This window comes from Saccostrea cucullata, unplaced genomic scaffold (genome assembly GCF_032062105.1).
Source record: "Saccostrea cucullata isolate Sc308-1 unplaced genomic scaffold, CSIRO_AGI_Scuc_v1 ctg844, whole genome shotgun sequence".
NCBI lineage: Eukaryota > Metazoa > Mollusca > Bivalvia > Ostreida > Ostreidae > Saccostrea > Saccostrea cuccullata.
The window spans coordinates 161693-186195 of record NW_026923586.1 but is presented as its reverse complement, the minus strand read 5'-3'; the positions used below and the strand labels follow the sequence as shown (position 1 = coordinate 186195).

Here is a 24503-nt window from a genome sequence, read left to right as displayed (position 1 = left end):
GCAGGAGATGCGCACTTCTCCATGGCATCTGATCCCACCTTTAATGTTTTGGAGGTCAGTGTTTGCTCTGCTCCTATTTTGTATTGTTTTATATACTTTTGATCTGGAATACTTTCGTTATCTCCATATCTTTCTCTTCTTTTCACTCATAAGATTTTGCACAAATTCTGCTTCATATACAAAAATAGGTCTGCTAACAACGGGGCGCAATTGGTACCCAAGAGAATTCCAATTAATTGTTGGAAGACCTGATCTGCAACTCCATGTATATTGTCAATCAGAAACTCAAGCATCTTTTTGATGTCAACTTTACAGTTCTTGTATGCACATCAGAATTTAAAAAAAAATTGCAAATGACCAATGACAACGTAAGAAAATTTACTAGTTCCATTTTTATTGGAAAAGCAACTGTCAATGATATCAAAAAAGCCCGGAATTAATTCATCGTGGGGAATTGTTGTGTATAAAATTGAAAAGTTGTAAGTTTTTAAGCTATTGATTTTGGTACAATCTTGTGATTTTAAATTTTCCAAAAATTCCTCGGAATTTTTAAGTATTCACACCTGATTTATACCACTTCTCGAATATATTGATGCACAATACTCTTTGAAGTTTCTCCTTCATTACTGTTAATATCTTAGTGAAGAGTAAAGAAAGAGGCTTTGTTGAACATTTACTGGAACCTGCTATGTATATTTTTTTGAAAGAATATTCATTTAGTTTTGGAAGTCAATAAAGATTCCTTTTGGTTGTTTGGAATATTAAGAATATTCAAAACTGACGTATCAAATAAGAACACGGAAATTTCGTAACTCGTGATTGGCCATCATCGTAATAACTTCGTTAAAAAACTCTGATTCTAATCACAGGTGTTCACAAGTCACAAGAAGATATGAAAAGGATGCTAGAATTTCTCATTTACAATATTTTCGTAGTCCTCAGATACCAGTTTTCCAACAAACAGATGGAATCCGATGGATACTAATTGTGCTTCTTTAACAGCCAAAAAGTTTTTATTTTCCTATGAAGTAGAAGGTGTTCAAAACTTCTACACGAGAGGGAAGAAAATACTGTGCTGTGTACCTAAACCCTCCATTTCATTGAAAAAATCAGTTTTGTAAATATTCTAGTTACATATATAGCATAGAAGTGAATCTGTAAACCATTCCATACCATGTATGAATTTGTGACCTTGACCTTTCAACCAACGGATCCTTTTAAAGTTAGAGAAAGTCAGAACTTGAAGTTTCTTAGCAAAAGAGAACTTCCTTCATAAGCAGGAAACAATTTTACTAAATACATGTAAATGTATATTTTGGACAGTGACCCAACATTATTAGTAGTCAACATGAAGTCATTGGAAGGTATTCAATATAATATGAAAGCTAATAAACTTGGAAAGAAATCACCCGGAAACAAATTGATTCCCTTTATGAGAATTTTGTCATTTGAACCTGTAATCTTCTGCCTCCTGTCCTATCAATATCGACTTAGACTTCATTTATAATAATATTTGAGTAATCATTTAAACACGTTTACCCACAATAAAATTATTTACCTTGATGATAAAATACTTTATTTTTGAAATATTTTAGAATCTTCCTCAATTAGGGTTAATAATAGATTTTGACTGTGGTTTACATATATATTTGGAATATGTTTTTTAGCTTTATTATTTTCATACGCATGACTTCATAAATAAAAACCGGGACACTGCTCGGTAAGAATTAATACAAAGTGCCCTTAAATTTCATTTACATAATTTACCACGGGCGTGGGGAAGATTTGCTTGTAACCAATTCCCTAATTGAATATTAAAGAGATGAATTATACGTTTTTACGAAAATTCCATACTAAACTGAAAAGTGTTCTGCAATGGCGCCATATTTGGTCTATGGTTTTTATTATGAAGGCTAAATTATTTATTTACTTTTCTTGTGTTTTTGTGGACTTTGATGGTAATTTGTGTAGACCACTAAACTATCATTAAGATTTGGTCCCTACGTCAGTTGTTGACATGTCATCATTTCACATTCTTATGTCGCTAATAGTCATCTTATAATCATTAAGATTTATAAAATGTACTCATTTGAATGTTAGTTCGTGTCATTTTTTCAGAGGAACTTTTTTGTGACCAGGAAATTCTCCATTATAGATCCGACGCCATTAAAATATGCAGACATGCATAGCGTATAAGTGTTTCGAAAAACGGACTTTAGAAACATAATAGTAGAGTCTATTCATTAAGACACTAGGACATGAGACACACACGTAGTGATTAACGGCATCTGGGAACACACAGTGGACTTCATTCTTGAAAATAATTCACCTTTATTAGTATGGGTGAAGCAATTCAAAAGTGTATGCAGACATTTAAGCATGAAAAGTGTCAGATTTTGGAGAAAGAGACGAATTCTCAAGAAATATTCAGAATATATGCAAACAGGCATAAAATGGAATCCATGGACCTATTAAGTGATGAGAGACCTAGTTTACATTCGAAATGTTCATCTGTCAAAGGAACATGTACTATCTGTCTAGAAAATAAACATAGAAATCCAAACCCATCAGTGAAACAAAACGGGATTCGAGAAGACGCCAAACAGTGTATTAAAAGGACACAGTTCTTTACCGAATATTTTAAAGAAGTATATATAAGTTTGAAATCCATTTCCAACAGAAAAGAAGATATTAATCCACGTGACTGTCTAGGACATTATTGCAAAGTGAGTACCATTCAAACATAGAATTATAGACATGTCATCGTTACAAAATTTTAACACTGAATACAGTACGAAGGGGAACCAAGATATAGGGAAACTCATGTCGAATTAATTAACCCCTAAATCAAACTGATCTTGATTTTTTTTTCTTATAGAGATATTTAACCAATAAATCCGATATTATTATTATTTTTGCAAAAATGAGACACTCATAAATGAACAAAAGTTATAGAATCTCTATCGATGCATTTAGAGACTTACAATTTTTTATATACAAAATGTATGACGTATTAACATGATAAACTAAAATATAAATTAGAAACAACAAAATTAGAAATATCATCAATGAAAAACTCCTTTTTACGGCTGAAGGTATTTTCAATCCGTTCAATGCTCAGAAGAATAACATTTTGTTTCCATTTCAAAAAAAATCTTTGCACCTCTCGCTAAAAGAAGAAGGCGTATTTTTCAAATAGAATTAAAAATGGATAAAACATCTCAGTATATATGAAATACAAGAGTAATGACAAATAAATTATGCAAAGGAAATTGTGGTGAAAAAAGTTGTGAAGGCAGGTAAATGTTTAATTCCTGAACCTTAATTGTTTCAATAACATTATGGACAATAATAGCAATGCATGTATAATTCAATATGTTCTCAGAATAAAAATTCAGTCTATAAAATCAGCAAAATAAAACAGTTTTATATTGCAAAAAATGGTTGAATTCTTTCTAGACATAAAAGACAATAAAGTACCTAACACACCTCTTTCAAATTTGAAAAATTTTACAAGAAAAGACATTAATGACAATTTACAACAAGGACTTATGATAAACTTGATGACTTCAAATTTTCATCGTCAACTTACCTTATCTTATTATCAAGATAATATTATCACCCGGAAACGGAGTGTATGTATCCCAGATGATTCGATATGCAAGATCACTACGTACAAACAATATATAATAAAACATATGATGATAACAAACAGTACTCAACATAAAAAAAAATACACTAGGAGCAGAGCAAACACGGTCCACCAAAACATCAGAGGTGGGACGAAAAGGATGAAGAAAACGAACAGTAACCGATGTCAAAAAAATTTATAATCGATTCCATTCAAAACAATGCAGAGAGTATAAACACTGATCCCCGGAAAAATCAGAGGTAGAATCAGGTGCCTAGGAAGATTGAGCATCCCTTGATTAAAACAAAGGCCTAACAACTGGGATGAAACAAGTCAGACGAAATACGACCCAATGACAGTTTATATTCGCTTACGAGGTCATTATAATAATTAACGAAATACTGATAATTTTAAGTTTGTCTGATCATGAAAAGGAACACACGCCCGGTGAAGCCTATCAACAGGGAATGTTTTCAAAGCCGCAGCACTCGATCTAATCTGTGAGTTTTAGGGATCTGTGTTTGTTCTGTTCCAGTACATACTCAATCAAGCCTCTTTCTTTACTCCCCACTAAGATATTAACAGTAGTGAAGGAGAAACATCAAGAGCACTGTGCAACCAACAATATATTCAAGAAGTGGTGTGAATCAGATGTGAATACTCAAAAATCCGAAGAACTTTTGGACAATTTAAAATCACAAGATTTCACTAAAATAAACAGCTTAAAAACTTACGACTTTTCAACTTTATACACAACAATTCCCCACAATAAATTAAAGTCCAGGCTTTTCGATATCATTGACAAATGCTTTTTCAATAAAAATGGAACTCGCAAATTTACTTACCTGGTCATTGGTCATTTCAAAATTATTTTGTTAAAACATATTCTGATTGCACACACAAGTACTCTGAATTAAGTTGATATCAAAAAAGATGCTTGAGTTTCTGATTGACAATATTTATGTGGTTGTTAGAGACCAGGTCTTCCAACAATTCCATGGGTACCAACTGCGCTCCATTTTTAGCAGACCTATTTTTGTATTCATATGAATATTGTATTCATATGAAGCAGAGTTTGTGCAAAATCTTATGCGTGAAAAGAAGAAATCATTTGCTGTGGCCTTCAACTCAACATTTAGATATATCAACGACGTACTGTCAATTAACAATCGTAATTTCAATTCCTATGTTGATACGATATATCTTGGTGAGCTTGAGATAAAAAAAAATACCACAGAGTCTCACAAATACTTGGATATTTTAAATACTTGGAAATCATAAAACAAAATTCAGAAATTTAAAGGCATAAATATGGTCCGTTGTGACATGTTTTGCTTATAAATATCTGACTGTCAGTTTTTGATGCATAAAACAAAAAATAAATGTTGAAAAATTCATTAACATAATAATGTAGTCATGACTCTTACATAAGATACAGACGCCACACACACAAAATACATGTAAAATAGCAGACGAAAAATTCTAAAAAAAACAAACACGTAGTTTATTATTTAAAAAGAAAACTGGATTAAAACTGAATTTAAAGTTGAGCTACATTGCATCATTACCTACATCATAGGGAGTGTCAGCAAATATATATAAAGATAAACTTATTTTTCATATAAAAAAAATCTTACAACAATGACAGAGACAAAGGTTTTCATTTACAAAATTGAATCTTCTGGAAATAGACACCTTTGTTATAGGAAGATCATGTTAGGATTTTAACAATACAATTCAACATGTTTGAATAAAGAAATAACTTTATAATTTAACAATAGCATGCCATCAAACCCTGTAGAACATACTTATAAGTACATGTATTTTGTTCCTTCATAAAGATTTTTACAATTTTTCAATGTATCATCAATTCTTCGTTCATAAACAGAGAACCATGAATACAAAATCCAGAGTCCGATGTTCATCATCTGAGAAGAGGCGACCCAAGACTTCCACAAATAAAGTATCCATTACGTCATTCCTGATGATTATACTGACTACAGTTCTATTTCCAATAGCAGCATCACAAGGTTGTAGAAATAACAATTTTTTCAAATTGTTTTTTAAAGATTTGATAAAAATATGCAATTTGTGTTTATTGTTTATTAGGATTCATTATATTTTGAACAGATTTACAAAAAAGACATATATCTCTGATTATTGAAAATGTGGATTATAAACCTGGAATGGAGGAAAACATGTCTCGAGAGTTTAAAGACCTTGCCGATACACTTTGTGTCGAGGTATGAATTATCCAGCCAATTTTACAATGAAACACATGGAGATAACGAACAGTATTCAAGATCAAAGGTCCATAAAACAATACAAAATAGGGGCAGATCAAACACTTCCAAAACATCAGAGGTGGGATCAGGTGCCATGGAGGAGTGAGCATCCCCTGCCGACACAACAATTTTGTATATACTTTCTTTAAAAAAATGTTTAAAGATTTTGTAAAAAAAAATTTTAAAGAATGTATTATATATTTATACAACCATACATAAAGAAAGAATATAAATTTAACAGCAGATTTTAAATACCACGTCTTTTTCTTCTTACCTCTTCAGTTTAGCGGCATGTTTTCAAACACAGAAGTTCAGAAAGGACGTCAGCACCAAGAAGATGCTTGTCATGTAGATAGTCTGAGGTATGTTTAATGTACTTATATCTACAAAATAACAAAGAAAATCCAAGAGTTATAACTTTATTCTTACTGCCATTGGTATTTTTTTCGACCAGGAACACCTTTTGCCCATTGAATACTAAGCACAAATCTAACAATAACTCAGCTACATTGAATACACTGAATACACCAAAATCGCATTTAAACTCTTTTATAAAGAAAGAAACCTCAAACAAAACTTGGAATATCTTTATTTGAACATGTAGGAAATGTTGTCCATAGAAAGTACTGATTAAATTATACACACCCATAGTTTCTCTTGAATATTTCTTCTTTCAATTTTAAAAGAAAGCAACGCTAAATACGTTGATTAAACGTTAACGTTAAGAACTGTAACCACTGAGTTCAAGTTTGACTGAAAACGAACCGAAGAAACACATGAGAAAGGTTTTTAAAATATTTTCAAATTAAAAAAATTTAAGTCAGATAAAGTACTTACAGCTTTTCTCTTTTTAACAAATGAAACTGTCCCAACAAAATTTTAATGATATTTGAAATATTCTATAGGAAAACTACAGCTGGAAAGGTTGAAGTGAGATTAACTCTCGAAAACTTGAACCAGAAAATCACAGAAACAGAAGACGGACTTCTAAATACCATTCTTCAGAATTCAAAACACCTCACTGAAGACGGGAAGGCCTTGATTGATATAAATAAAAATCTAATACCAATATCTTCTATACATATTACAAACAGCCCTGAATCCGGACCACAGATATCAAGTAAATATCCTTTTTTTATCTTTTAATGTGCGTCTTAATATTTTTAGTAGTAATTAAGCGTCTTACAGACCATGAAATTTTTTTTAAGACTTGTAGGATTGTTTCACAAGTAAAGCAAGTGATGTTCAAACTATTGTAAATAAATATTCTATTAAAAGTAAATCAAAAATATTTAAACTTTACGTTTTTTAATTGTTTTTCTCTAAATGCTCTGACAACCGATTCCAGAATGTAATCATTCTATTTTCATTTTAGACCCACTCTTGGAGAGCGAACGACTGAGGCGAACGGTGAACACATCCCCGACCCCACTGGTCAGTGAGGGCAGTAAGGTGGTGACCACCACCCCCAAACCTCCAGTTACCACCGTAGAGATCGTGTGGGCCACCAATTGGTGGGACGTTTTCCTATCCCGGTACAACTGGGGAGGGACGGAGGAAATATTTGGACCTGACACGGGGTCAACTCTATCCAGACTTCCGGGTAATCAAATTTTAATTCACCACATTCTGACGTTTTCATCTAATTGTTAGGCCATTATTTATACATCGAAATGTCGATGGATCAGGAGAAGGTGCACACGGCGGGTGTGACCGGTCAGCAGGAGATGCTTACTCCTCCATGGCACCTGATCCCAACTCTGATGTTCTAGAGGTCATCAGTTTGTATCGCTCAAAAAATTTGTATTTTTTAATGGACTTTTGAGCTTAAATCCTGTTCATTGTCTCAATATATTTAAAGCCTTACTTTATACTTTATGATATACAGCTAATGACTTCCTCAATATAATAAACATAAAAAAGACAATTACGACTTTAATAATATATGTGTCTGTAAGTACATTGAAACTAAGAGCAAGAAGTTAATTTGATGAAAAGGGAAAACATGGGTTTTTTTTACTTGCTGTATATTAATTTAATCTATGGATTGAAAATTATTTTGATAATGTATGACGATACATGCATTCGTAAATTTGTTTTTATCATTTATTGCACCAGTTTGCAATACCATAGGATACGCATTATGTACACTGAATGTTTCAGAATTGAAGACATAATTCTTATTACTTCTATAATGTTCAAACACTGCAAATAATGTAATTAAAAGTCTTTGATACACAATCATTTGTTAGGAACTTTCAAAAAAGATTGATTCAGAAAGAACGATTTGCTTTTTCAGTATATAATTAAGAATTCCTTTTTAAGGCATTGCTTAGCACAATACAGTTGTTATTCTGAATTAAGTTACGCGTGGGTGAAAACATCAGCCTAAATTATTACGTAAAAAAATGGCTATTTGCCTCTGGTGAAAATAGAGTTTAGATAAAGTGTTTATCATAATTCAGAGCCATAAAACCGGGATGACAGTTTTAAAAGTGCTCTAGGCTTATGGCAATTAAAAACAATAAAATAACAAACTTTGTAAAGGATTTTTTGAGTGCTAAAATGAACAGGAAATCTGAAGGTTAATAATATTCAGTTAATAATTAGAAAGGCTATGCAAGACATCTGATCAAAGATTTTTGAATAACACACCCATTGACGAAGAATATAGGTGGATAATTGGTTTATAATAAAAAATTGTCATTTATGTTTATTACAGGAGTATGTTTGTATATGTGATAAGGAATTTTAGTGAACGAAAACCCCTTTTGACGTGAATATTACAACTCTAAAACGTGTAGAAGAAATCAGCTAATCGAATCGAACACACTAATTACACATGAAACCTATGTTTAAATATTGCATTATGTCTTTATACACAGTCTGCCTCGTCTGGTTCACATATGGATTTTTACAGACAACAGAGGAAAGGATAAATCATGAACTAAATTGCATTACAAACAAGATCATTCAATATTTCAATCTTCAACTCTTCTTATTAATGTAGTGATACTCCACTCACCTGCTTTATGTCATTGTATTATGTTTGCATACATCTCCCAACTCGTTACCCCAGCGCATGCCCCCAATTTGTTTTTCAACCGAGACAGGCTACTGACATAAACGTTGATGTTAAAAGTATTGGTTAAAAGTAATATAGCTGACTTGTTCCATACCAACTATAAGGCCTTTGTTTTTACTCTGAATTTAAATACAAAATGATCCTCCTGCCTGATCAATACATATCTAATGGTCAAGAGGGGATGCTTACTCCTCCTAGTCACCTAATCCAACCTCTCGAAGTTCCAGGGGTACCTATTTAACGCCCTCTGTATAGACGTGTATTGTTAACAGAATTTATATCTGTCACTGTTCGTTTTTTTCATCCCTTTTATTCAAAAAGACCTTTAAAACTTGTTTTGATCAATGGTATATTTTACTTTTTAACTGTCTATTTGAATCCATCCTCTGGATTGATAACACATCAGCAATGTCAAAGACTTTGATAAGGTTCCTTACATATGACATGGCACTAAATCGATTTTGTGCCGTTCCAATCCTCAATTAATGATCGTTTTACTAACAGAAGTAGACAACTGCCTGATGGAGGACCCTTGTCAGAATGGCGGGAAATGTGTGAGTGACGAGGTTTCTTATTCCTGTGTTTGTACGGAGGGCTGGACGGGACAACACTGTGATAGAGGTAACACGACCCTGACAATAAATAATATGGGGAAAAGTTTTCTCCTCTTTTATTTTTATTCTATAAAAGTTAAGGTTATGAGCAAAGTTCAGGAAAGACCTGGTTTGGCTCTCAATCCTTCAAGAATGAATAATTAAGTTTAAACTTGGCAAATATGATTTAAACACCATGTTTACTAAGACCTTATAATAGTTTCAAAAAAATGAAACTGATAAACTAATAGATAACATTTGACTTAAATCCAGATTATCTTTTGATTTTTATAGATTTGGATGAATGTCGAAGGAATCCCTGCAATGGCCGACCCTGTACCAACACCTTGGGGTCGTACAGGTGTGAATGTCCCAGCGGATACACAGGGACCGACTGTACACATGGTAGGAAGCTATTTTAAGTTGGCAGCCAAAGAAAGAAACAAACCCCTAACTACCTTGAAATATCAATAAAACTCTACTACACAAAAATGATGTCAACTATCTATAACTTTTCAAACTGCATAAAAGGAGTAGAATTTCTTTAAATATGGCAAATGCTTTTAAATATCGAACGTAGATAAGAATATTCAAAGAAAATTCCGTATCAATTGTCGATGAGAAAAACGAAATCGTGTAAAAGGTGGTGTTTTATTCAAAAGCAAAAGTTTAAGCAATTCTAGAATCAAATCAAGGGGTATTTCTTCTTTAGCCGAATACGCATGGAAAATTATTGGTGAATATATCATGTTTTCAATTTTTATGATAACTTTGTAGATTTAGACGAATGTGAGAACAGTCCATGCCAGAATAATGGAGTTTGTACAAACACACAGGGCTCTTTTACCTGTGAGTGTCAACAAGGGTGGACCTCTACAACCTGTGAAGAAGGCTAGTTCTGAAAAGAAGAGAAATAATTTATAACTTTTATCATTATTGATAAAATGTTTGATATTTCTTTGTTTAATTGGGGAACATGAGCAGACATAGATACACAAGTTAATACTTTCTTCATACTTACAAATTTCATTGATATACTTTTTTTTATTTCATAAATATATCATGGTTGTGTTTGAATACAGATTTGAATGAATGCCTTACCAATCCATGTAAAGAAGGCAGTAGATGTGTAAATAATAAGGGATCCTACACGTGTGAATGTGACATAGGGTGGGAAGGAACAAACTGCACTAAAGGTTAGTAGAGATGACCATTTTCTAAATTTAATTTATATGTAGTATACTCCCAACTAATGACAATTATTTTTGTGGGATTTTATACCATAACAAAGTATGTTCCTTGAATAACCACATGTTACCATAAACCACAGGTATACAGGTAGCAAAAAACAACAACTTCTAAACACATGCTAGTGAATATGTTTTTACAAGGTGGAAAAATATACACTTGTTTCAGTATTTCAAGCTTTAATTATCTTCAGTTTAGATAACTTAGGCAAAGTTATTCAAACTTTGGCCATGATATACACACTGAATTACGGACGTATTTTTCCGTTAATTCCCGATCATGACAAGGAGCACACGATGAGTGTGGCCGGGTGACCGGGAATGCTCACTCCTTCATGACACCTGATCCTATCTTTAATTTTTTGGAGGTCCATGTTTGCTCTTCTCCAATTTTGTACTGTTTAATGGAATTTTGAGCTTGAATACTGTTCGTTATCTCCATATATTTTATCTTAAATTTCTCTCCCAATATCTCCTATCGAAACTATTTTTATATACTTATGAAAAAGAATTCATTCAAATAATTTTACGTTCTGTGGTGTTCAACTCGACCATTGGATATATTTTTGATGTTTCATCCAATAATAGTATTCTATTTCATTCATACGTTGAGTCGATATATCCCATTGAACTCGAATTAAAAACATCAGAATCTGACACCACAGTTTTATATGTAAATGTGTTCTGCAGAAAAGCATTCTTGACAGGATGTTTGCCATCTCCAAATCCTTGTTACGAGGGTTGTTAGAAAAGTTCGCGGACACATCGATTTACGGAAAATCTATTGTGTACTGTGAAGTTTGACCTATGACTAAATAAATTCCTACATTTTGTTTATTAGTATGTAAAAAATCAGGTCCATTTATTAAAATCTTGAAAATTTACAACGATTTTTACCAAGAGGTCATGGGATTCACGGAGCAATCACATGACATAAGGCAACGTGACAAAAAGATTTCATATCGTTAAGCTTTGTCGCAGTTCATTTAATCTTTCATTTTTTCATATTTTTTTCCATTTTTCTACTTTAAAATTGAATATCTATATCAGGACATGTTACTTTTCCACTGTGTCTTTTGTATTGATTCGGATATTATTGAGACCTATTGAAAAGTCTATGCAAGTAATCGATCAAGTATGGGAAATGTGCAAAACCATATAGGCACAGCGTCCATGCAATAAGGGGGTATTGAAGTATCGATGGAGTAAATCATTCATATTGTTAATCCTTACATTCTTATAAAACTACAATCATTTGAAACCTTTTGTCCTGTTATGTATAGGAAATTCCTGGCAATATCTTGAACATTTTAGTCACTTTTTAGACATTTTCCTGTCTACATACATAATTTTTACGAAGTGCAGTGCTCCACGACGCTCAATGACGTTCCGATTTTTGGCTGTGTTTTTAAGCGTTGATCGTTTATAAATGGCTATAAAACAGTAATATACCCTCCAATTTGATTCAAAATTTCTCCCAGTGACGTTTCATGAATACTTTAGCGACAGGTAAAATATCACAAATCTCTTTGCGCTACAATTGTGCAATTTTTAATTTTTGTGATGAAAACGTGCCAATTTGTAGCATGCTCCGTGAAGCAAGTTTTATCAAAATAAAACAGCTGTATATTTTTCATTGATCACCGGAGAGCACGAAATTTTTGTATATTTATTGGAAAATGGGTTAAGATTTTATCTGAAAAGTTTGACCGGTTTCGTGGAAATGGCGCGCTCACAATAGAACTTGTCCGCGAACTTTTCTAACACCCCTCGTATTTATTAGCAATATATCATTATCACATGAATACGATGTTCCATATACGAAAAGTTCTTAAAACTCGACAGGGATGGTTACTTTTCCCGGGTACTTGATCCAACCTTGTGTGTTTCATGGGCTTTTATTTTTGCCCTGTTCACTGTTGCTATTTTACTGGATTGATTAGATTGATAACTCTTCGATATTTTTTTAAGTAGCTACAAGATTGAAACTGATCCTTGTAAAAATACAAGAATATTCACAAAGGACTCAGCAAAGACTCTCATTAAAGTACAAGTGTACTTCATGAAAAATAAAAAAAATGATAATACAACAATGGATTGGGCGTTTCTTCTTCTCAATTCACGGTCCAAGGTCCACAATAACTTAGTTATAAATAACTACATTTATTTATTTATATACCCATAGTCGAAAAACGTTACAAACGAAAAGAAAACGCGATAAAGTTCCTTCAATAAGGTTTCTTTATGTTTATTTGTAACGGTACAAAATGGAACAAATTTAAACCAAGGTCAATAATTTCATATTTTCTTCTTTTTTATTATTATCATTATTATTATTTTATTAAATCGACAATATTAAACATATTTTTTTTCATATTACTGTATGTGAAACACATGGAAATAACGAACGATATTCAAGATCAAACGTCCATACAACAATACCAAATAGTAGCAGAGCAAACATGGACCTCCAAAACATCAGATATGGGATCAGGTGCCATGGATGAGTTAGCATCCCCTGCCGACCAGTAACACCCGCCGTGTGCTCCTTATTATAATCGGGAAATAACGAAAAAATCCATCGAGAATTCACTGTCTCAATAATTGACTAACAATTATAGTATGAAGAAGGACAAAGAAAGAGACGAAGCTTCAGCCATCTTGATATATTAAGAGAAAGCTCCTACTTAAAAATGATGTTAATTATTATTAACTTTTCAAACTGCGTGAAATGAGAAGAATTCCTATAAACATGGTTTTATTTTTAAAATATCGGAAGTAGAAAAGAATTTAATGTTTTTTTTTAAATCGTATCAACTTTCGATAAAATTTGAGAAAAACATGTTATCGTTGTCAAAGGTGGAGTTTTATTCAAAAGCAAAATAGATTTAGCAATAGAAGGATTACTCTCTTCAAAAGGGGTAATTCTTCGTTAGCAGAGTATGCATGGAAAATTATTGATGAAACATTTCATGCTTTCAATTTTTGTGATAACTTTGTAGATTTAGACGAATGTGAGAACAGTCCATGCCAGAATAATGGGGTTTGTACAAATACACAGGGCTCTTTTACCTGTGAGTGTCAACAAGGGTGGACCTCTACAAATTGTGAAGAAGGTAAGTCCTGAAAAGAAAAATAATTATTAACTTTGAATGTTTTATTTGATAATATTTTCTTCATACTTGCAAATTTCATTGTGTATTTTTTTTTAAGATTGTGTTTGAATACAGATTTGAATGAATGCCTTACCAATCCATGTAAAGAAGGCAGTAGATGTGTAAATAATAAGGGATCCTACACGTGTGAATGTGACATAGGATGGGAAGGAACAAACTGCACTAAAGGTTAGTAGAGATGACCATTTTCTAAATTTAATTTATATGTAGTATACTCCCAACCAATGACAATTATTTTTGTGGGATTTTATACCATAACAAAGTCTATTCCTTGAATAACCACATGTTACCATAAACCACAGGTATACAGGTAGCAAAAAACAACAACTTCTAAACACATGCTAGTCAGTATGTTTTTACAAGGTGGAAAAATATACACTTGTTTCAGTATTTCAAGCTTTAATTATCTTCAATTTAAATTCAAACTTTGGCCATGATATACACACTGAATTACGGACGAATTTTTCCGTTAATTTCCGATCATGACAAGTAGCACACGATGGGTGTGGCCGGTTGACAGGGAATGCTCACTCCTTCATGACACCTGATCCTATCTTTAATTTTTTGGAGTTCCATGTTTGCTCTTCTCCAATTTTGTATTGTTTAATGGAATTTTGAGCTTGAATACTGTTCGTTATCTCCATATATTTTATCTTAAATTTCTCTCCAAATGTCTTCTATCGAAACTATTTTTATATGCTAATGAAGCAGAATTCATTCAAAATATTTTACGTTCTTTGGTGTTCAACTCGACCATTGGATATATTTTTGATGTTTAATCCATTAACAGTATTCAATTTCATTCCTACGTTGAATCTATGTATATCCCACTGAACTCGAAGTAAAAACATCAGAAACTGACACCACAGTTTTATATGTGAATATTTTCTGGAGAAAAGCATTGTTGACGGGATGTTTGCCATCTCCAAAACCTTGTTATATATTAGCATTATATATCATTATCACCTGAACACGATGTTCCATATACGAAAAGTTCTTAAAACTCGACAGGGATGGTTACTCCTCTCTGGTACTTGATCCAATCTTGTGTGTTTCCAGGGCTTTTATTTTTTGCCCTGCTCACTGTTGCTATTTTACTGGATTGATTAGATTGATAACTCTTCGTTTTTTTTTTAAAGTAGCTACAAGATTGAAACTGATCCCTGTAAAAATACAAGAATATTCACAAAGTACTCAGCAAAGACTCTCATTAAAGTCCAAGTGTACTTCTTCATGAAAAAAAAAGATAATACAACAATGGATTGGGCGTTTCTTCTTCTCAATTCACGGTCCAAGGTCCACAATAATTAAGTTATAAATAACTACATTTATTTATTTATATACCCATAGCCGAAAAACGTTACCAAAAAAAAAAAAACGCAATAAAGTTCCTTCAATAAGGTTTCTTTATGTTTATTTGTAACAGGGTACAAAATGGAACAAATTTAAACCAAGGTCAATAATTTCATATTTTCTTTTATTATTATTATTATTATTTTATTAAATCGACAATATTAAAGATATTTTTTTCATATTACTGTATGTGAAACACATGGAGATAACGAACGATATTCAAGAACAAACGTCCATACAATACCAAATAGTAGCAGAGCAAACATGGACCTCCAAAACATCAGATATGGGATCAGGTGCCATGGATGAGTTAGCATCCCCTGCCGACCGGTAACACCCACAGTGTGCTCCTTATTATAATCGGGTAATAACGAAATCCATCGAGAACTCACTGTCTAAATAATTGACTAACAATTATACTATGAAGAAGGACAAAGAAATAGACGAAGCTTCAGCCATCTTGATATATTAAGAAAAAGCTCCTACTTAAAAATGATGTTAATTATTATTAACTTTTCAAACTGCGTGAAATGAGTAGAATTCCTTTAGACATGGTTTTATTATTTAAATATCGGAAGTAGAAAAGAATCTAATGTTGTTGTTTTTTTAAATCGTGTCAACTTTCGATAAAATTTGAGAAAAACATGTTATCGTTGTCAAAGGTGGAGTTTTATTCAAAAGCAAAAAAGATTTAGCAATAGAAGGATTACTCTCTTCAAAAGGGGTCATTCTTCGTTAGCCGAGTATGCATGGAAAATTAATGATGAAACATTTCATGCTTTCAATTTTTGTGATTACTTTGTAGATTTAGACGAATGTGAGAACAGTCCATGCCAGAATAATGGGGTTTGTACAAATACACAGGGCTCTTTTACCTGTGAGTGTCAACAAGGGTGGACCTCTACAACCTGTGAAGAAGGTAAGTTCTGAAAAAGAAAAATAATTATTAACTTTGAATTAATATTTTCTTCATACTTGCAAATTTCATTGTGTATTTTTTTTTATCTCATAAATATTTCATGATTGTGTTTGAATACAGATCTGAATGAATGCCTTACCAATCCATGTAAAGAAGGCAGTAGATGTGTAAATAATAAGGGATCCTACACGTGTGAATGTGACATAGGATGGGAAGGAAAAAACTGCGCTGAAGGTTAGTAGAGATGACCATTTTCTATAATTAATCTGTAGTTTACTCCCAACCAGTGACAATTTTTATTGTGGGATTTCACAACATAACAATTTTATTCCTTGAATAACCAAATATTACCATAAACCACAGGCATACAGGTAGCAAAAAACAACACTCCTTAACACATGCTAGTCAACATGTTTTATGAGTTGGAAAAATATACACTTGTTTTATTATCTTAAGCATTTAATTTAATTAACTTAAGCAAAGTCTTTCAGACTTTTCTTAATATGTTTTCTTTAAAAGATTGTAAGAAATCTTTGTTATGCAATGATATACACGCTGAATTGTTGATGGATTTTCCCGTTATTTCTCGATCATGACAAGGAGCACACGGCGGATGTGACCGGTTGGGAGGGGAATCTCGCTCCTTCATGACACTTGATTCCACTTTAGATGTTTTGGTGGTCCGTGTTTGCTCTGCTCCAATCTTGTATTGTTTAATGGACGTTTGAGCTTGAATACTGGTCATCATCTCCATATATTTCATTTTAGATTTCTCTCTCAATCTCCCCCAGCGGAAGCAAATTCATTCAAAATATTTTACTTGCTCTAGTGTTAAATTCGACCTTTGAATATGTTTCTGATGTTTAATCAATTAACAATTTTCAATTTCATTACTAGTACTGAACTGACACCACAGTTTCATATGTGAATGTTTTCTGGAGAAAAGCATTGTTGACGTTATGTTTGCCATCTTCAGATCCTTCTTATTTATTTAGGAATATATTATTATCACCCGAATACGATGTTTTATATACGAAGTTCTTAAAACTCGACGAGGACGGTTACTCTTCTTGGGTACTTGATCCAACCTTTTGTGTTTCCAGGGTTTTTATTTTTTTGCGCTGCTTTCTATGGCTATTTTACTGGAATTGATAATATTGATAACTCAATACACACAAATTACACAACATAAAAGAATAAAAACATGTAGATAAGTTATTACAAGATTGAAACTGATCCCTATTAGAATACAAGAATATTCACAGAATACTCAGCAGTGGCTCATAAAATAAAAAAGGATTTCTTTTAATGGAAAATAGAAGTATGATAATACAAGTGTGAATGGGGCGTTTCTTCTTCTCAATCCAAGGTCCTCACATAATATTCCCCATTATAGTTGAGAAGCGGTGTCTAAGATAGGAAAACGCAATAAGGTTCCTTCAATAAGGTTTCTCCATGTGTATTAGTAATGGAGGACAAGAAAGAAAAGATTTCAACCAGGGTCAATAATTTCACTTTTTTAAAATTATTATTTTATTTAATCGACAATATTAAGCTTCTTTTCTACTGTATTTGACAATATTTGTTTTTTATAGATATCGACGAATGTAAAAATCAACAGCCCTGTGCCAATGGTGGTTTATGTAAAAATACAGATGGTTCCTTTGAGTGCACATGTGTACCGGGATGGACTGGAGGAAACTGCACAGCTGGCAAGACTTCACTTTCATATTTAAAAAACATGTTTATTTTTAAGAACTGAAATGATTTGGAATAATATTTAATTTTTTCCATCAAAGATTGTCAAAGAAATTTTATTTTTCATCCCCAAAAAATAATTTGGTATTTTTATGGAACTTATTTGTTATTTTTCGTTCTTCAGACGTGGACGAATGCCTAAACTCTCCGTGTGGGGAAGGTGTTCCTTGCTTTAACACGGAAGGTTCATATTCCTGTAAATGTCCTCCGGGATGGACAGGCAAAAACTGCACAGAAGGTACAGAGACTACAGAGTCATACTTGTTTGTTTCGGACACCTATCTGCACCTATTATATATTGTTTAATGGACTTTTGAGCTTGTATACCTTTCGTTATCTCCACATATTTCACCTAATAGTTGTTGTTCTCCACCAAGAAGTCGTTGATCTCCACATATTTCACATAAATGTCGTTATTCTCTTAATGGTTTACACACAACCCTTTTTATCCGGATGAACCCACATACTAATATCAAATTAATTTTTCTTTCAGATGAAGACGAATGTCTAGGCGATTCTGAACTTTGTAGTAATGGAGGGATATGCAACAACACAGCTGGGGCATTTAAGTGTGAATGTAGCAGTGGCTGGACTGGGAAATTATGTGACCAAGGTACAACCTAGTTCTTCAAGATAAAGATTAATTTTCTATTTTTTTTATCTTTAATATCAACAGTAATCGTGCGGACTTAATCATTATTTAATCAAGTTTCAAATTTGATTTTTTAAACATGTGGATGGTTCTTCACTGTGTCCTCCTGATCGAGATATCAAAAGTGCTTGTTAACATCTCTTTTTATGGAAATTAATTCGTGTCATTTATTCAAACATTAAAAAAATATTTAAATAGATCATAAATGTCTGATTACAATATCCCAAACCAAAAAATTAGTGTCTTAAACTCTGACAAGAGTTGCTTTCCTTTGTTAAGATGTGGACGAGTGTGTGGAGTCGCCTTGTCCCGAAGGTAGTAGCTGTGTGAACCTGATCGGATCCTTCACGTGTGAATGTATGGAGGGATGGACAGGACAATATTGTGAAACAGGTAATTTAAATAAAAAAGTACTTTCATAGGCACCTGACACCACCTTTGGTTTTCCCAGAGGTCCGTGTTTTTGCCCTCTTCACATATTTGAATTGTTTTAAGATTTTTGAAACCTATCACTGTTCTTCGTATTCGCCTTTTACATGAAGTTTATAAAGTTTTTTTTTTCTTCCAAATAAAGATGTAGATGAATGTTTACTTACTGACTGTGGTAATGGCGGCACCTGCTTGAACTTCAATGGCTCTTATGGGTGTGACTGTTCTCCGGGATTTACTGGTACCCCATGCGAAGGTAAGTCAAAATGAAAAGATTGTTTTCCTGAAATATAGATATTGATCTAGGTATGGCAGACTTTGTTGAAAAAAAGGTTGATAAAAAATATCCTTAGTTCAATTTTGATCCAGACGTATGGCGTTATAACTGGGTATTTATTATTTTTATACAGATGTTGATGAATGCCAAGACAGTCCATGTTCCAACGGGGCGGCTTGTGAGAATATTCATGGATCTTTTGTATGTAAATGTGACTCAGGATGGGAGGGGAAACAGTGTGATGAAGGTAAGGGATACAGTAATCCACCAAGTAAAAGAAACAATAAAATGCAAAACGTTTATCAATTTGATTCTTTTTACAAGGAAGAATGATTCAGATTTTTAAAAAAATCTATTTCAGATGTGGATGAATGTGTTCAGAATCCTTGTTCTAATGGAGGAGTTTGCCAGAATGTAGACGGATCCTACCAGTGCGACTGTCCACAACCTTGGGTTGGTCAGGACTGCACAGCGAGTGAGTAAAAATCAGAATAGGAATCAAAATATAAACTAAATTTGAGATATTTTACTTGTGGGAAAAATAGTGTGAGAGCTTGAAAGATACAGACATGCAACTAAAAGAGATTTGATTTGGATTTGACCAGGATCTGAGAGAAAAGAGTGTGTTTTACACTTAAATTTAGGAATTTAAACAATGTGACAAATTATGAAACATTTTTGAATTAAAAGGAATGTTTTTGATGGGGGCTGAAGGACAGTTTGGTTCCAGTGTAACTATCAGCTGTGGTGTTCAACGCTTGGAGACCTGGAATTCAATCGAAGTCAAATATGGTAACAGAACCTTATACCAGGTCAATCCGGACGGACTGTTCACGGACTTTACCGGTGGTGGGGTCAAAATCAACAGTAGTGTCGTGGGTAGTGGGGCAGACGTGTCCTTGACCTTTCAGAATCTGAGGTGCGAGGATGAGGGGAAATACCAGTGTACTGTAGACGGAAATTCTAAAAATACCATGAACCTGGTTGTGACAAGTAAGGGACTTTATCACATCAGCTATTGAAAACTTTCTTAATATTATAAAGTAGCTTAATTTTTGAAAACAAATTTTAAAAAAGGTTTTAAATGGGTTTTTAAAGATGTAAGAAATTATGCTCACAATAATTCTAATACTACAGAACCTCCGTCTGGAGAACCGACCCGGATTTCTAAAACAGAGGGAGTTGTGGACAATCGAAGAACCATAAATATCCAATGTCAAGGACACCCATCCTACCCCTATGGAAATCTGAAGTTCCAAGTCAAACAACAAAATGAAGCTGTTTACAGAGACTTTCAATTTCCCGTGCAAGTTCAAGACGATCTTACTGCAGATTGCTCACGTACACAAACTATGTCTGTTGACTACAATTTTGGACAAGAATGGGACCAGGCCACGATTCGATGTATTGAGGAGGAGTCCGGAAATTTCGATGAAACTGTGATAGATGTCCTTCCAGGTTTATAAAATATTTGGCATTTTAATCAGCTGTAGTTTTAAGGTTTTTTATCAATTTAAACTTGTATACATAGGAAGATTAGGAACCCAAACTTTAAATGAATATGGTATTATTTAAAATCTAAAATTCATATTATATATATATATCTTTCTTTTATCACTAGCTGTCATGTCATAAATAAATATTTTTATGTCATTACTCACCTTAGATAATTTCTGTGAAAGAGCATCCACTGTGACAGAAATATTCCTTGAACATCCACACAATCCAAAAAAATATGTGCAGTGCCTGAACCAACTACCAAGGGCCGTTATGGAATGCGATGTCGACACGTGTTTTAACGAAAATGAACAACAGTGTGGATCCTGTGTTAAAGGTAAGAAAAAAAAAATGTTAATATACATAAATTATTATTTATTTCATAAACCTTTGAGGTAATGTTTGTTTCACATATACCTGTACGTATATATTTATTTTTGTACTTGCAGAATGTCAGATAAACTTGTGTAAAAACAAAGCATCTTGTTGGATAATAAACGGCATTCTTTCCTGTCAGTGTCCCAGTGGATGGAGTGGATCGTTATGCGAGATGGGTAAGTGTAGTCCTCTTCATACATCTATCATTTATTTCTATTTAATCAGCAAATGCAGACATTAACCGCTTAAAAAGAGATAGAAACTTTAACTATTCATCAAAGCTTAATTCCTTTATTCTGTTTGATATCTCCCTTCGGACATTTTCAGATGAGGATGAGTGTATATCGTCCCCTTGCCTTCACGGTGGGTCGTGCTATAACTTACCAGGGACCTACATGTGTAACTGTACAGCCGGATGGCAGGGACCTCTCTGTGATATGGGTACTCATGCTTAAAGCCCAACAGATAGAATTAAAATGTTTTACCTTCCAATGTGTACAGAAACGGTGTTGCTTTCGATACCTTTTACAAAACAATTTGAACTAATCATAAAAGATCTTTCAGATGACTTCTTTGCTTATGTTTGTATTTTCTAAAGCCTACTGACAATACATAATATATGATTTATTTTCTACATTTTTCTGCATCGTTGACAGATGTTGATGAATGTTTGATGAATCCCTGTGCTAATGGAGGGCAATGTACCAACACTATTGCTTCCTATACGTGCGCATGCTCGCCAGGATGGACGGGAAAACAATGTGATACAGGTAGATATAACAAATAATAATCTGTTTGAAAATGTGTAATTTGTGAAGAATTAACCTGAATAAAAAAATATGCATTCACATTATTCACGACACATGAGATGTTTTTTTATCATTGAAGATATTGACGAATGCTTATATTCACCTTGTCAAAACGGTGGTACGTGTGTAAATGAACCAGGGGCGTATTCCTGTACTTGTCCAAGTGGATGGACGGGAGCATACTGTGAACAGGGTACAATGTATTTCTGTCTTATCCGCGTCATTCCTTACAGTACTTGTATTGTTTCCATCATTGCATTTCCATCTGAAAAAAATATTCAATAGAGAAAAATATTCACTGGACAAACATTCAAGTTCTCTGAAATGAACTAAAATGAAACAACATCATTCTTAGTCTGTGTTTGATGTTGCTAAACCATTACATGTACACAGTTCCTATTTTCTGTTTTTATGTTTGCTCTGCTCCTATTTTGTATTGTGTTATGGACTTTTGATCTGGAATAATGTTCGTTATCTCCATATGTTTCATGAATTAAGAGTATAATACTTAGCTTTGTCTTTCAGATGTTGATGAATGTTTGCTGAATCCTTGCATTAACGGAGGGAGCTGTACTAATTTGATTGGATCCTTCTCCTGTGACTGTCCCCAACCCTGGTTCGGAAAGATCTGTGAGAGTGGTAAGGTCCCCGAAGTAAAGCAAATTTGTCGTGTGTGTGTGTGTGTTAATGATGTTAATATATATGTAAGTAGTTCTATTTCAATATTATCGTGTAACTTCGTTTAAATTTATGATACAAGCATATGAAATATTAAGTTAAGATATTTTGTATTTTTAGAAAAACTTAATGCTCCTTAAAGATGTATATTGATGTTTGCCAATATTTTTGAAGGTCTGTTTGTTGACGGACATCGTGGAGAGATTGGGTCAGAGAATGTAACAGCCGTGACATGTTCAGTTTTTAATTACCAAGACTGGAAGCGCCTTGATATCATTCGGAGTGATAAAAGGAACAGATCAGTTGTTCGAGTTACTCCTAATGGTGGTGCTAACTCAGTTTTCAATAAAAGAAATGTTCAGGTGATTTACACACCAGGAAATGCACAGCAACCGGCGGAAGTGTCCTTACAGTTTACGCGCTTGCGCTGTAGAGACGAAGGCGTGTACAAATGTGTTTTAGACAATGGTCAAAACCAGGATGCGAAAATAATTGTTACAAGTGAGACTTTTGTATCTTTTTTAAAAAAACCTACTCGAAGATAATTGATTTTTTTTTATTTTAGTATAAATAAATTAGACATATCATAATTCTTAAGAATCTTTTAATTTAAATTGACAGATCCATCCCGCGGAAAGCCTGTTATTTCAAAGATTGAAGAGTTGTATGGCGAAGCTAATATCGCGTTCAACTGCACAGGATACCCTGGTTACCCGGATGGTGACCTCCAGTTTCAGGTCAAACTTCAAAACGAAACAGCCTTCCATGATTTTACATTTTACAGCGCTACAAGAGAAAACGTCGACCTTGGATGTGTCCGAAAACAAACTGTCAACGCCACTTACTTCATGAACATGGAATGGAACAGGGCAAAGATAAGGTGTAAAGCCAGAGGCTCCGAACAGTTCGACGAAACGAATGTCTATCTTTTATCACGTGAGTTAGTCTACACATAAACTTTTTAATCCTTGAAATTGGAATAAAACCTTTTCAAGTGAAGCAGGACAGCTAAGTTGATTATCCGTTTGATATATAAATTCTAAAAAAAAAATGTTTTCTTCTCTTAAGACTTTTTTTTCGAATTTATATTTGAAAGGTATATGTTCGTTGTAAAATTTTCGCTTCGTAGCACGTTATAATTTTCTTAATAAATTAATTTTTTAGCCGAGATTTGTGCAGCTGTGCCCCTAAATAAAGGCATTCGTCATCCATACAACAAAGAAAAATACATCACTTGTACAAGAGAGGCGCCCAAAGTCCGAAACTGCCCGAACACCACGTGTTTTGATGACAGAAGCCAACAGTGTCTGTTCACATGTGACAATGACGATTAAAGTAGAAAAAGCTATATTTAATAATTATAATAGAAATTTATTTTAGAAAGTCATTTTGATGCACTAAAAATGACTTAATCTTCCTTGTTGTTCATAGTTAAATAAATTGTTTTTTTCCTCACAATTGCAGTGTCTATCAATTCAATTTTATTTCAATTCAAGACAAATTCCATAAATTGAAAGGCTTCTACAGAAAGCCAGAAAAATTGAATTCCTAGAATTAACAGAACCTATCTTCATTAGATTGGATCAGGATATTACTTAACATACCGGTATATGTTTGATTTTTCTTTTTTTTTTTTTTTTTGCAATTTTTATAGCTTTATAATCTTTTACGAAAGAAGAATTTATCAATTTGTATCCAACACTAAAAAATGTCAATATAATTACTGAATGTTAGAT

General features: G+C 33.2%; 1 protein-coding gene across 1 annotated transcript; it reads left to right on the top strand.

Annotated features, from left to right (window-relative positions):
* The first annotated feature begins 5527 nt into the window (after positions 1-5527).
* On the top strand, positions 5528-24225 carry LOC134264430 (neurogenic locus notch homolog protein 1-like). The gene is made up of 31 exons (XM_062746719.1): positions 5528-5661; positions 5762-5874; positions 6199-6278; positions 6822-7036; positions 7292-7519; positions 9506-9622; positions 9889-9999; positions 10372-10485; positions 10677-10790; positions 13844-13957; positions 14072-14185; positions 16176-16289; positions 16410-16523; positions 17885-18001; positions 18172-18285; positions 18541-18660; positions 18979-19092; positions 19274-19384; positions 19539-19652; positions 19767-19880; positions 20096-20398; positions 20543-20863; positions 21072-21239; positions 21352-21456; positions 21608-21721; positions 21937-22050; positions 22169-22282; positions 22615-22728; positions 22942-23268; positions 23389-23703; positions 23932-24225. Exons 1-31 carry the CDS (start codon positions 5616-5618, stop codon positions 24099-24101), a joined length of 4563 nt encoding a protein of 1520 aa, XP_062602703.1. The 5' UTR covers positions 5528-5615; the 3' UTR covers positions 24102-24225.
* Positions 24226-24503: the final 278 nt, after the last annotated feature.

Coding starts and splice junctions, on each gene's coding strand:
- LOC134264430 (XM_062746719.1), top strand. CDS start 5,616: ATGATTATACTGACTACAGTTCTATTTCCAATAGCAGCATCACAAG. Junction 5,875..6,198: donor CCGATACACTTTGTGTCGAG/GTATGAATTATC, acceptor TTACCTCTTCAG/TTTAGCGGCATGTTTTCAAA. Junction 18,286..18,540: donor AGGCAAAAACTGCACAGAAG/GTACAGAGACTA, acceptor TTTTTCTTTCAG/ATGAAGACGAATGTCTAGGC.